This window comes from Podarcis muralis, chromosome 2, assembly GCF_964188315.1.
Source record: "Podarcis muralis chromosome 2, rPodMur119.hap1.1, whole genome shotgun sequence".
Lineage (NCBI taxonomy): Eukaryota > Metazoa > Chordata > Lepidosauria > Squamata > Lacertidae > Podarcis > Podarcis muralis.
The window spans coordinates 99,996,990-100,011,795 of record NC_135656.1 but is presented as its reverse complement, the minus strand read 5'-3'; the positions used below and the strand labels follow the sequence as shown (position 1 = coordinate 100,011,795).

Here is a 14,806-nt window from a genome sequence, read left to right as displayed (position 1 = left end):
ACAGTGGGCTAAACAATTATTTGGAATACCCAGGGCCGTGGCATAAGGTGAGTGAATGCTACCGCCCCTCTCTGGGTTCACTAAACCAGATTATGGCATATGCAGATAGAGAGAATATCTCACTGACACTGCCTGCCCTCAAAAGTCCATCAAGGGAAGTGGTTGCCCAATTCATTGCTTCCATCCCACATTTTAGAGGCAGTCAAGAGCAATTGGGAGCATCAACACATTTTCTAGTTTTCCATCAAGTAAAAGAGATCCCATCTCCCACTGGCAATTGTTCTATACCAGGCACATCCAACTTGCAAGAGACTGCGATCTACTCACAGGATAAAAAAACTGGCAGTGATCTTCTTTGGCGATCACTCGTAGCCGAGTAAGATTGTCTTCCCGGTTTTAACAGTGAGTCCGTGACTGTGGAGGCCAATTCTGGATCCACACGTCCTTCCACAGTGGGGACATTGATTTCTGGGCGGGAGTTGATCAGTGTGGATTTGCCAAGCATGCCTTCCTCCTAGCACATTTCTCCTTTGTGTCTTTAGTTTTGAGTCTTCAAAACCCATAACACCTTTGGTAAAGGCTGTTCTCCAACTGGAGCACTCACGAGCCAGTGTTTCCCAGTTGTCAGTGTTTATACTACATTTTTTTTAGATTTGCCTTGAGACAGTCTTTAAACCTCTTTTGTTGACCACCAGCATTACGCTTTCCATTTTAAGTTAAGAATAGAGTAGTTGCTTTGGAAGACGATAATCCGGCATCTGCACATGACCAGTCCAACGAAGTTGATGTTGAAGAATCATTGCTTCAACACTGGTGATCTTTGCTTCTTCCAGTACACTGATATTAGTTCGCCTGTCTTCCCAAGTTATTGGAGGCAGGAGGAGAGTGGGTGTGTGGAAGGGGAGGATTGACCAGAGTTGTTGAGCTCCCGCCCGCCCCCGGCTCTGGCTGGCTATCAATCAGGATCCCAAGATCAACCAGGAACAACCAATAACACCCCTGTGATCGACCGGTTGCACATACCTGCTCTATACTGAAGGATTTGATAAAAGCTACGGGTTGACAAGTGAAATGGAACAAACTAAGCTGCAGAAGCCCTAATCTATAGCTGCCATTTCTTATGCTGGGGCAGCATCTTGAGAAAGTCTCACAGAGATTTGATGTTTGTTCTTCATTCATGAACGTTTAAGGAAAATGTCCTCTACATGGTTGCCTGAACAAATATCACAGGAGTGCGCTGACTATTCTTTGAGGCGTTCTAATTGTCTACAGCTGCTTGCTGTGTACCTTGGGAGCTGCACAAAGTGGCTTTTGTCAAACCCTGTCTTTGCCTATATGATGTCAGGTGTAGGGTGGGCAGACATGGCTTCCCCAAACAGCCTCATGGGTTGAAGGAGTAAACATGGCAGCCTCAGATTTGGCCATAGGTTGGGCTCCACACACCTGCTGTAGACCGTACACAACATACTGTGTAGAGCTTATAGTGACAAAATGCTTGATTATTAGAAACATTCACCCTTGTCATTTAAAGGACAGCAGTGAAATGTAGAGGTTTTTTCAGTTATTACAAGGTAGGTTTTGTTTAAGGGTTAATCATAAATGCTAAGCTCATTCTCAGTTCTAGAAGACCTGCTCAGGTTTCTTTGCCTCCAAGATAAAGGAAACTATGGTTAGAAGGAAGCTGTTGTTTACTTGCACAGCAGGTTGCGAAGTGTGGATTGTGTCAGCCAACATTCCTTGGATGCCTCATGTTAGATGTACTGTTTAACTGAGTAGTTTCTCCACACCTCATCAAGGCCGTTAATGTACCTTCTAGAAGCCTGCTTTTCAATATTGTCTCTTATCTTCAGAGGCCTAATGATGCTCTAATTGCTTTCTGTTCCCCTGCTTGAGCAATCCAATATTTATGATCCCATTTCATCTCTCAATAGGTTGCTGCTGCAGCCCCCAACCCAACTCTCCCTATCCAAGCAGACACTAAAATCTCACACAGAAGCTTAGCATCACATAATTTTGCATGGCAGCAATTTATCTAAGCAGCACATTTACCTGTGTGGGGGGAGCTGGCCAGCTGTGTTGGATAGATTTATTGGTCAAAAGAGGAAGGGGGGAGAATGTTAATTAACTTAATATATGCTCTCCCACAGGGAACAGGCCACCAGTTTTGGGACAAACTCTAGCTTTGAATTACAAGTGGGCAACCCTCACCTGGTTCTTGGTTAATCTCAGCCACACCCCAGGAAGATGTATACTGTCTGCTACAAGAATGGCGAGGGGGGAAGCTTTAAACCTCCCACCATGCTCCTGGTTCAGCTCAACTGGTCATTGATCACTTGGGCAGCAGGAACGCAAGTGGCCCCACTCAGGCCATCTCAAGCAGCATCTCTGCTGCTTTAAAATAAACCAATTTCATTAACCAAATTAAGCCCACTCAAGGAACAGGAAAATCAACTGTATTATACATTTAATAAATGAAATTGATCTGAAAACACAAACAGAACATTTATACAGTTTTGTTAGCGTATGGAAGTAGCCTATAAAAAAAACAACCCTTAACTATACCACGGTTCCAATTTCCTCAGCAATAGCAGAAGTAATACCATACAGCGATGACTTCCAAAATGCTTCAGTCTCAATTACGCACTCCCCCTTTTGCTTTTTTAAAAGTTACATATTGATTACTCTAGAAAGCTTCTGCACTCTGTTTAGCAGCAAGTCTCCTTTTTTAATGGTTTCTTGATACTGCCAGTTCTTGCTGTCGGGCCTAAAGAGACAGAGAGAGAATTTAGTCAGGTGGTTCACTAGGAATGACTTATCAAACAGCTCCCAAAAACTGTTTAAAGAGTTCCTCAAAATACTGAACAGGAAGCTCATTATGAGCAAAGCAGTAATGGCAGGCAAAGTTTCCTGAAAGGCAGCTTGTTCATCACTACTAATCCTTCCCTGGAACACACAGGTGCAGGAGAGCATGGGTGTGTCTTCAGTAATATTTAGCTCAGCTGGGCAACAAGCCTGGCCAGTACTGCCCCACCCCATTTGCTGAGAGTGAATCGTGTCACCTACCCTGGTATCTTCCATGGCAGATGAGCTGATGAGAGAAGGCAGAAAGTTTGGAAACACACGGTTCTATCTCTAATAAAGATATTGTTCCAGTAGAAAGAGTATTTTGAGTTGGGTGAGCAGAGCTTATCTCACCTGGCTTTGGGCAAGCTACTACCTCTCCATCTGTAAAACGTATGCAATGCGTTTGGTTGGGCAGCAATTAAAAGGCTGCAAAGTCCTTAATGTTAAGCATGATGTCACTACTAGTTTTTTGGTGTTAGTGGGTGTGGTGTCCAACATACTGTACCTGTTAGTTTCTACTATTTCGTTGACTTTGTCTATTTTGCAATGTAGTCGCCCAGCAGCAATAAATCTTGACAATTCCCTGGAGAGAGAGAGAGAGAGAGAGAGAGAGAGAGAGAGAGAGAGAGAGAGAGAGCGCGCGCTTAGGACACCACCATCTGTATCTGTTGCAAAGCACCTGAAATTTCATGGTGGATGATGCAAGACTGGCATTTTTTGGTCCAGTTTGGGGCCTTGCCTCAGGGCTGGCAGGTACAAGCCTAACATTGTGGCCTACAGCCATGCTAGCTTGATGCAAGCAATCACTTCTTGAAAGATGTTGGAAAGTGCTTCGACCAGCATAATTCTGCTCTGTTTACAGCTATCAAACTAAAGAACTGCAATTAGCAAACCACAATGGGGCTAGGACTGCTTAGTGGCTGCTGCAGTGCAACTCACAGACGTTTCTGCTCTTGCAGCTTACACCTGTGTAACACGTGGGCTAGCATTTCTGGTGCAGTATGCAATGGCATAATCAAATAAGATGCTGCAGCAGTATTCCTTTAATCTACGGAGCCTTCCTAGCAAGTTTTTATAGCACATCAAGGATGCACAGCAGGCCCGGATTTGATAACCGCAGGGAGTGATGCTCCCAGCCCATAAAGGGCTTCAAATACAGCACCAGCATCTTCAACTGGGCCCAGAAGAAGCAAGTGTGTAGCTGCTGAGCATTAGCTGTACAAGCTCTTGCCTCCCTCCATCAGCAGGAGGCGCACCAAACCACCCTGCACCAGCTGCAGCACTGCCATATTCACAGGCATACACACACCCATCTAGCATATTACTGTATAGTAGATCCTGGGTTATAAAAGCCTCAGGAAGAGTTCCAGTCTTCCTGTTCCAAAACTGAAGGGTGGAGTCTGTACAGAGTGCAGCTGCCACAAGCACCCCAAGGCTCCTCTGCTCAGATGACATGCGGGGGTTTGACTCCATGACCCTCGGGGTCCCTTCCAACTCTACAAATCTGTGATTCTTGCCTTACCCAACCTCTGCAAGTCTTGCAATCAATGGTTCTTCCTCACGGTTTTTTTTAAAAAAACAAAGATATCATCAAATGACCTAACCCCTTATCTAGACAGGAATCACTATAAACTGTAGAAATGCATTTAAAATATATAGAGAGATATATACTTACTGATCTATGAACTCTACACAGACTCCAAAAGCATCTGCCATGTAACCTAGTGTAAGCGACCTGTAGGATTCTAGGAGCTGGCTGTAGGCATGGATTCTCATTTCCCGAACGTAATAGCGATAGTGGGGCGCAAACAGCCAATCTTTCTTCATCTCTTGCTCTACGGTGGCTGAAAGGGAAACATAAGAACACAAAATGAGGTCTGTGTTTCACAAAAGTTTTGTTTCTCCCCGGAAGGTAGTTTAACAGCATGAACCATGTGCCACTGAATATTGGTGGACACTATAAAGTCTCCCATCAGCCCCAGACAGCATAGCCAATGGGCAAGGATGATGGAAGATGGAGTTCAACATAATCTGAAGGACATCACGCTGGCTACGCCTGATGCAAACAAGCGAGGGCAGGTTAAGCCTATCTGGGGAGACCTGTGTATCTGCTAACATCAGCACCTGCGTTCCTGTGTGGCCAGCCCCTTAAGAAAGACTGAATAAACCTAGCTTCTCTCATCCAGGAGACAACATGGGAAACATAGTGTATTTAAACTTGAGTGGCGAGGACCAAATCTTATGTTATTTGTGGGCATTTTACTTCTGCGCTCATGAAACACATTCCACCTTCCTTCTCATTTGTTCAGCCTGCTGAAGCAGTTACATCCAGAACCAGCTTTGGATCAGCTTTACTTACCTCTTGGAAATCTCAGCTTAATTCTTGCCCCTCCTTTGATTGAGGATGGGCCAAAAGGTTTGAGACTGCTAACCCTAGGAGATGGGGAGGGCAAGTCTTGGTGGGTACAGGGAAGTGGATGTGTGCTTTTTGTTTCTGTCTAATCCTAGGAGTTGGGGGGGGGGGCAAGTCTGGGTGGGCTGGCTGCACATGTAACCCACAAGCTGTGTGCTGCCCACCTAACAGCCCAGTAACCCCCCACAGAGCAAAAAAGCAGAAACACTTCCTTACCCAGCGACTGGAAGAAAACTGAATACCGACATTCATAGAGTGAAAAAAGATATTGCCGGACTTTGGGTAAACTGTGCAAAACCTCCAGAATCTCTGCCCCTTTGATAACCTAAAAGAAATCAGACAAAGCCAGCAAAAATCAGACATGAAAGGAATAAGGAACACAAAGCACACTCTGAAGGTTCTCTGTGGAAGTAGCTGCTTGGCGTACCTTCTCTCTAAGGTCAGGCCTGTCTAATGCAATCATGCTGACATAGACTGTGTATGTTACAAAGGTTTTGTAATCCATAAGTTCATAAGACGTAAATGTTGAAACTGTATCCAGGAAAAGCTCAGCTGCCTGCTTGAAGTCTCGAATGGCCACGCAGTAAAGACCCTGGTAGACCTTAAGGCGGTTCCGACGGTCCCAATCTCCTCCTTCCTCTATTAGGCTTTTAAAAGAAAACAGGTATGTGTGTTATTTCCCCAGCATCCTTAGCCATGCACAAGCATTTTCATCCATTTGCTTAACTAGCTTTATTACAATAGTTCAAACAAAAGCTATGGGATGGTTTTGCTTTGAGACTACACTGCAACCTTTGACAAAGCGGTGTGCTTTCAGCTGCAGCTCTTATCAACTACTCCGATGTATGGCTTGATCTATGACTCTTTTAGACAATGATCCTGTGGGATATAAATGAAGTAGTAATTCTAAGTTAAAAAAAAGGTAAAGGTACCCCTGCCCGTACGGGCCAGTCTTGACAGACTCTAGGGTTGTGCGCCCATCTCACTCAAGAGGCTGGGGGCCAGCGCTGTCCGAAGACACTTCCGGGTCACGTGGCCAGCGTGACAAGCTGCATCTGGCGAGCCAGCGCAGCACACGGAAACGCCGTTTACCTTCCCGCCAGTAAGCGGTCCCTATTTATCTACTTGCACCCGGGGGTGCTTTCGAACTGCTAGGTTGGCAGGCGCTGGGACCGAGCAACGGGAGCGCACCCCGCCGCGGGGATTCGAACCGCCAACCTTTCGATCGGCAAGCCCTGGGCACTGAGGCTTTTACCCACAGCGCCACCCGCGTCCCTAATTCTAAGTTAAGGATAACTAATTTTGCCTACTACCTTCTAAGACACTCATATCCCAATCCTAGGCGTGGTTCCTTAGAACCCAAGTCCAACTAAGATAAATGAGGCTAACTCCCAGATAAGTGGGCATATGACTATGCATCCTATGTAAGATGATTGTGTTTGTCAGCACTGACTGAATAAAAGCTACTGGCACTTTTAATTTTCATAAAAGTGTATTCTTCTGGTATCTTTAACACCTTTCAGGTTCCTAAAATGTTTTTTTGTTCAATAAGTATTGTGTATTTCGATTTTCCCCAACATGCTGTTTAAAAATATATGAAATGAAGTATCCAATCCTTTTAAGGATCATCATGTTTCTGAAAATTCTGAATTTCATGCCACACTTCATCTAAAGTATACACTCCCTGCTACATAAAGAAGCCATTCCCTAGCAACCAGACTATATCTTCAGAACCTGTATTACTGTTAAGCAAGAGACTAATGCTTTGCACATCAAGGTAGCAGCAGCAACAACAGAAATGGTACCTTTTTGCTTTTTCAGTGTTCCGGGTGATGAGGTCATTGTCCATATAAAACAGGCCAATTCGGAGGAGATAGAACACAATATCCAGCCGATGTCCTAGAGCCACAGTTTTGTCATATGTCTTCCGAAAGGCAGTCAGAGCAGCTTCCTGACAAGACAGCATTTGCTTAAGTTAGATGCCGCAGATTTGACGCTCTGGAGAACAGATCTCTAATTTGCTAACACGTACCCCCTGCCCCATCCGAGGTTCTGCACTATGTTCCCCCACTGATTGAAGGAAAGCAGGTATGTATGAGGAGCATGAACCTTTCAGCTAACAAATACAGTGGTGCCTCGCAAGACGAAATTAATTCGTTCCGCGAGTTTTGTCGTCTTGCGATTTTTTTCGTCTTGTGAAGCACGGTGTCGGGAAAGTTTTGGAAAAGCTTCAAAAATCACCAAAGTCTTTAAAAACCTCAAAAAAGGCTACCACACTGCGTTCTATGAGTTGCTCCTCGAAGTCAAGTCGCAACTGTATTAACGGTGTTAAGAAAAAGGAAACAAACTTGCAAGACATTTCCGTCTTGCGAAGCAAGCCCACAGGGAAAATCGTCTTGCGAAGCAGCTCAAAAAACAAAAATCCCTTTCGTCTAGCGAGTTTTTTTTGTCTTGCGAGGCATTCGTCTTGCGAGGTACCACTGTAACAGAGATAAAGGAGTGCATTGACATGTAACAATAAGCCACAGCTTCTGGCTAACCATGGTTTACCACAAATGAGCAGCATATTCATGCAACTTTCCTGACTTCTCCTCCCCTGGTGCAAGCACAATAAACGACAAACCAAGGCTTAAAGATGGTTTGTGATTGTGGCTTTTTGGGGAGAAGCAAAACCACAATCTGAGAACTCATGGAAGCAGAAGTGGGGTTGTGCTCACTGACCCCACTCCCAGTATTTCTCTGGCTACAACTTCAGGCCTTCTCACATTGAGGGGAACTCCATGCATGCAATTGAATGCGCTCAGAATCCTCCACACAACTGAGAACTCTGATCACACGGGGTTCCTGATCACCAAGCACACAAAGAGATCCTCTTCAAATCACCCTGCTCAATGCACAAAAGTCAATCGGAATGGCAGGGCCAACGCATGCCCACCTGCCCCTCCCTCCCACCCCATGTTCTGAGAATGTGGAGGCAAATACCCAGAAAGCGCTTTACACACATTTTATTTTATGTAAAAAAATAAATACCTTGTCCCCAATTCGGCAGAGATATTCAGCTTTGGCCATCATGGCATCACGGATTTCACTTTCCCCCAAGTTCTTCTCTGCATCTTCCAGCTGCTCATCAAGGCGTTTCAACTCCTCCTCATTTGCCTTCTTCATCTTATTCAAGAGATCTGTATCTACCTGCCAATCAAGTGACTTGCAGAGGGATTCATAATACGGGGCCATGTCTGTGGACGACAACATAACCATTTGAACAATTAGCCCTGCCAAAATCATATCTTAGATCACAACAGCAAAAAGTTCAGAAGAAATTAACATTGCTTCGTCCCCTCACAAAAGCAGAAAACCAGCATGAGGCAGTGAATCGAAGTGTTTGGCCTGAGACTGGGGAGGCCTAAATTCAAATCCTCACTCAGGCAAAAAATGCAACCTTGGACCAGCTCACACTCATTCTCAGCCCAACCTGCCTCGTGGCGTTTTTGCGAGGATAAAACCAGGAAAATCATAGTGTATGCTTTTTAAAAGTGAGAGTGCATTCAATAATGGCACACTCCTACACTGAAATCTTAAACAGCTCCCTGAAATCCACTATCTCTGGATCCATCCAAGAGTACCACATTGAGCTGATTAGGCCACTTCTTCATAACTTGTGCTTGATTATTATTGTTGTTGATGTTGTTTTTTTAATTATTATTATTTCTACCCCACCCATCTGGATGGGTTTTCCCAGCCAGTCTGGGCGGCTTTCAACAGAACATTAAAAACAGAATAAAACTTCAACATTAAAAGCTTTCCTAAACAGGGCTGCCTTCAGATGTCTTCTAAAAGTCGGATAGTTATTTCCTTGACATCTGATGGGAGGGTGTTTCACAGGGCGGGCACAGCAACTGAGAAGGCCCTCTGCCTGGTTCCCTGTAACCTCCCTTCTCACAACGAGGGAACCACCAGAATGCCCTTGGCACTGGACCTCAGTGTCCAGGCTGAATGATCGGGATGGAGACGCTCCTTCAGGTATACTGGGCCGAGGCAGTTTAGGGCTTTAAAGGTAGCACCAACACTGTGAATTGTGCTCAGAAACGTACTGGGAGCCAATGTAGGTTTTTCAAGACCAGTTATATGGTCTCGGCAGCCACTCCTAGTCACCAATCTAGCTGCTGCATGCTGGATTAGTTGCAGTTTCCGGGTCACCTTCAAAGGTAGCCCCACGTAGAGCGCATTGCAGTAGTCCAAGTGGGAGATAACTAGAGCATGCACCACTCTGGTGAGACAGTCTGCGTGCAGGTAGGGTCTCAGCCTGCATACCATATGGAGCTGGTAGACAGCTGCCCCGGAAACTGAATTGACCTGTGCCTCCATGGACAGCTGTGAGTCCCAAATGACCCCCAGGCTGTGCACCTGCTCCTTCAGGGACACAGTTGCCCCATTCAGGACCAGAGAGTCCCCCACACCTGTCTGCCCCCTGTTCCCCAAAAACAGTACTTCTGTCTTTTCAGGATTCAACCTCAATCTGTTAGCCATCGTCCCTCCTCTAACCGCCTCCAGGCACTCACACAGGACCGTCACTGGTTCTGATTTGAAAAAGAGGTAGAGCTGGGTATCATCTGCATACTGATGAACACCCAACCCAAACCCCCGATCTCTCCCAGCAGCTTCATATAGATATTAAAAAGTGTGGGGGAGAAGACGGAACCCTGAGGCACCCCACAAGTGAGAGCCCAGGGGTCTGAACACTCATCCCCCAACACCACTTTCTGGACATGGCCCAGGAGAAAGGAGCAGAACCACTGTATAACAGAGCCCCCAGCTCCTCTAGACAGTCCAGAAGGATGTCATGATCGATGGTATCAAAAGCCACTGAGAGATCCAGCAGAACTAGGTAAAGTAAAGGCACATGCCAAAAAATTTACTCATTTTGAATCCAGATTTGAAAGAAAATCCATACAATTGCAACAGCTACCTATTTGCCTGACCTAGCGCAGCAGTGGGGAGATTTCAGGATTGCAGAATCTAGGTTTATTTTTTTACTAGAACCCCCAAATTAACCAGAGAGAGACAGATTCTAAAGACATACATTATCAAAGTCTACTGATCCCAAGATTTGCTTTGAGTACCAGAGCACCTCCAGGATATTGGAGAGCGTGTCATTCTGCTGTTGCCATTGTTCAACAAATGGGAGTCAGAAACCTTTACAGGTGTACTGCACATCACCCAGAGATCTACTAGAAGTGCCCACCCCTTACCTAAAGGAGCTGCTATCTTCCAAACACAAGATCTCTGAAATGATGTGATCTTACACAATGGAGGTCATAGTGGAACCTAAATGCTACTGGAATATTTTATTCACAGTCCCCAGTACGGCTAAAGAGATTGTGAAACACTCCCTGAAGATGTACATACTATAAATGACAACAACAAGTGATTCTCAGTTAAACACATTTCAATAGTTTTACAGCCATTTTAACATTTCAGAACCAGACTTCCTTCCTCCTCTTTCTGCGGTTCCTTAAATTTATATTTATCATTTGCTGCATATTCTAAATCAACTTACTATTTCATTCATCTACTTTATTTATTGACTCTTGCGAAACTGCAGGTTATTACAATGATCCTGCCAAGGTCCTTATCTGTTTACAATTTACTGGTACATATCCAACAAATCATTTACATTCTTTTATTAATTTATTTTTTAAAAGCTTCTTCTCTCGATTTCTTATTTTCCCAGTAAGTTCCGCTCGCCATTTCTGCAGAGTCCGTGAGCTTTTGTACCCAATCTTTCTTTTCTTTCCATTCTTGGGGCAAATGACATTCTGGCCGCGGTAGTTATATACATGAATAAATTCCTATGCCGTTTAGGGAATTTCTACCCCAATCAGTCCCAGGACGACATTTAAAGTTTAAAGTTTTAAATGTTGTAAATCCCCCCCCCCCGCATGTTTTGAAGCTGCCCTTTTTTCCCAGATCTGCGAGCCGCCTTGAGCCCCAGTCAGGGAAAAGGCGGGGTAACAGACGCCTGACTCCTCACTCACCGTGTTCGCGGATGGCGGCCATGAGCTCCTGGCGCACGGCCGGGTCGGGGCGCTTGGGCTGGAGGCTGAGGAGGAAGCGCAGCTGGGCGATGCGGAGGTCGGGGTTCTTGGGGAGGCCCTCCTCCTCCAGGTTCTCCAGAGGCATCTCGGCGGCGGGCGGAGCGGGGGGGACGGACCCGGCAGCTGAGCGAGGACAGGAGCTCGGTCGGCCGGCGGGCGAGCGAGAAAGGGAGGCAGCGGCGGAGTGACTCAGCCCGTCACCCGGAACCGGAAGCAGCCGGCAGAGGAAGCATCTTCTTCCGCCGCCGAAGGAGCACTTCCGGGTCCCGCCTTCGCGGCGCGGAGCCCGCCATGTGCGGGGCGAGAGGGGCGGCCTCGGTCTGGCCAGAGGAGTCCGTCACGCCCCTGCAGGCTCCTCCTGTGGGCGTCTCGGTTTGCTTTGAAATCCCAGCTTTCTTCCCCTCGAATGAGCGGGCGAGCTCATTTCTGTTTATTTCCATTTAATTTTATTTATCTTATTTGAAATCCCAACTTTTCCCTCCTCCCAATGAGCGTGCAAGCTCATTTCTATTTATTTAATTTATCTTATTTGAAATCCCAACTCCACCCCCCCCTCTCAATGAGTGGCTTATTTTTTATTTATTTTGAAATCTGACCTATTTTCCGCCGCCCCCATCACCATGAGAGGACAGGCTGCTTCTTCTTCTTATTATTATTATTAAAATCCCACATTTTTCCCTCCTAAGGAGAGGCTAAGCTATCTATCTAGTTATTTATATTATATTTCTGTATCGCCCTTCATCTAAGGATCTCAGGGCGGTTTTTACAATATAAAACACAAAAATACATAACATAGCGAGAAAGACACTGTTTAAAAAGCCAGATTGGTTATTTTAATTTTAAATCCCACTTCCATCCCATGTTCAGCATGTGGTTATCTCCCTCCTTCCCATTTGATCCTCTCAACAACTTCAAATTTGCTGGTCATTTGTTTCACTGCATTGTAATCTTACATGAAGTCACCAGATGGTGCTGTTTCAGAGCTCATAGGTGCTGCTGAATTCAGGATTTAGGGACTTGCTCCGGATAAACCGTAAATCACTGACAAATGTGATTAAAAAGGTCGCGGGGAGACCATGCCCATGTTTAATCTATTTTCTTACGGAACCGAAGGACTCTGTTGCTTACCTTGTTTGTTTTCAAGCTTGCTTTGCTACAGGCTTATTATTTGCAGTCACAGCTTGCTACCTAATTTCTGCCAGCAAGAATCTCACATTAAATAATAGGTGTCAGATTCATTCATGTTCATATATAATTAAAACCATATGAGACAAATACATTGTCTGGAATTGCTTTTAAATTACCATCGTTATAAATGAGCTTTATACAGAGTCAGACCCACTGGTCTGTCTAGACTCTAGCTCACTACTGGCAGTGACTAGCAATGATTTTTCCGGGGTTTCAGAGGGGAAATCTCTCACAGTCCTACCTGGAAATGTCAGGGATTGAACCTGGGACCTTCTGGAGGCAAGGCAGAGGGTTCTATCACAGAACTACAGCCCTTTCCCTTAACTGTCCTGCTCATAAACACATGGGCCACATTAAAGCACTATGATACTACTACAGCCATGGCTTCCCCCAAGGAATTCTGGGAGTCGTAGTTTGTTAAGGGTGCCTGGACTGTTAAGAGACCCCTGTTGCCCTCACAGAGCATATAATTCTCATAATGCTTTAACACTCAATCTCACATCACAGGAAACGGAGAACATCCGCATTTGAAGACCTGTGTGAGTGCATGTTACTGGGTAAATTTGCTAAGATGCGCTATTACCACGGTCTCAAGATCAAAATTCACAAGACTCCTAGAATGTGTGCACATGAAACAAGTTCAGGAAACGAGCCAGCAGCTTAGTCAGTAGGAAAGAGTCCCTGATGGCTTTACCAAGTTTGTTTGGGGGTGGGACAGCTGAAGGCCAATGGACTCCTCCTCCTCCTTCCTCCTTGTGCACTCTGGTGGTGGAAGGAGAATGACTGAATAAGCCTGGAACTGACTTAAGAATTAAATGGGCCAATGGTCTGATTCACTACAAGGCAGCTTCGTACGGCTATGCACTTTTCTTGGTTCTTCTTGGACTGACGGCGAAGGGGGGAAAGTGGTCTAGGTAATTCACATGTTCAAAATCCAATTTGGCAGGCAGTGGAACAGTGTCAGCAGGTCCACATCATTCCCTGCCTTGTTACCATGTATTCATCTCCTCTAAGGTTCCCTCTGCATTCTGTTCTGTCACTTCATTAGTGCACAGCTCACAGTAATTTTCCGACCGCATTTCATTTCACTCCCTCTCCCTAATTGGTACCGGAAAATGTTTGCAGGAGTTGCTTATTAAATGTATCTTCATTACTGAGCTTGCTCTCAATAATCTACTTTCCTGTTTGGCGGTGAACGCTGGCTATCTGAATACCGCTCAGAGAACAACCGCAGCTATCAAAGCAAGAAGGTTAATGCGCTGCTCCAAGCTGGCCTGCAGTTGATGGAGAGCCTAAAGATATGCATCAGTACGGAACATTACAGGACAACATTTCGTCACTTTTTTATTGGAGATGCAATCCAGCTGCACGGTTGTGGGGAGGTAGAGAGAAGGAGAGAAACCACACACAAAGTATTTCCATGAATGAGGCATGAACTGTCCCAACTCAGCCTCAAAAGTTCACACTTTTATCCATACATCTGAGAGCAACAACCAAAGGTGCGTCCAGGCTGTTGCTGTTATGGGGTTGGACTCAGTTGCACGCCAGCAAATGCCGGTTGCACAGGTACAGTTGATGAAGAGTTCTTGCACAACAAACTTTCCCAAAAGATCAGGCTTCTTGAGATAAAAGGATGGGGACATGCTCTAGAAAAGTGTGGGATAGCACTTGCTTTGACGCAACGCCATCTAACCTCATGAAGAAAGCCAGAATGAATCCTCATTAAATAGGCAACGTTGTCAAATCTCTCCCTGCAAACAAATCCGGATGAATGCTCAATAAATAGATCGTCTGGAAGCGCTCCAAGGCACACATGGAAGTCCTTTGTGTATCCAGCGAAATTCACCAGAATTTGATCCCATAAGGTTTTATTATACAGCATTACCTTGGTTCTCAAACAGAATCCATTCCAGAAGTCCATTTGACCAAGGTGTGGCTTCCGATTGGCTGCAGGAGCTTCCTGCACTCAATCAGAAGCCACGTTGGACATTCAGGTTCCAAAGAATGTTTGCAAACTGGAACACTCACTTCCTGGTTTGTGGTGTTCGGGAGCCAAAACGTTCGAGTCGCAAGGCGTTCGAGAACCAAAGTACGACTGTATTTCATTTCTCATGCTCCAATAGATGGCTAATAAAAACAGTACTTTAAGAAATGATGAGAACAGTCACAAGAGCAAACCAAAAGCCTTGAAGAAAGGGATGATGAAAACAATCACAGTAACACTCTGTTTTACACTGTCACATATGAAATATATATAAGGAGAATA

The 14,806-nt window shown here is 45.3% G+C and overlaps 1 protein-coding gene across 1 annotated transcript; it reads right to left on the bottom strand.

Moving 5' to 3' along the window:
• Positions 1-2,447: 2,447 nt before the first annotated feature.
• PSMD6 (proteasome 26S subunit, non-ATPase 6) lies at positions 2,448-11,565 on the bottom strand. Its single transcript, XM_028719496.2, has 8 exons — positions 11,293-11,565; positions 8,288-8,493; positions 7,063-7,208; positions 5,685-5,904; positions 5,474-5,582; positions 4,520-4,688; positions 3,350-3,427; positions 2,448-2,764 (listed from the first exon to the last, which is right to left on the bottom strand). The coding sequence occupies exons 1-8, from the start codon at positions 11,435-11,437 to the stop codon at positions 2,668-2,670; spliced, it is 1,170 nt and encodes a 389-aa protein (XP_028575329.1). The 5' UTR covers positions 11,438-11,565; the 3' UTR covers positions 2,448-2,667.
• Positions 11,566-14,806: the final 3,241 nt, after the last annotated feature.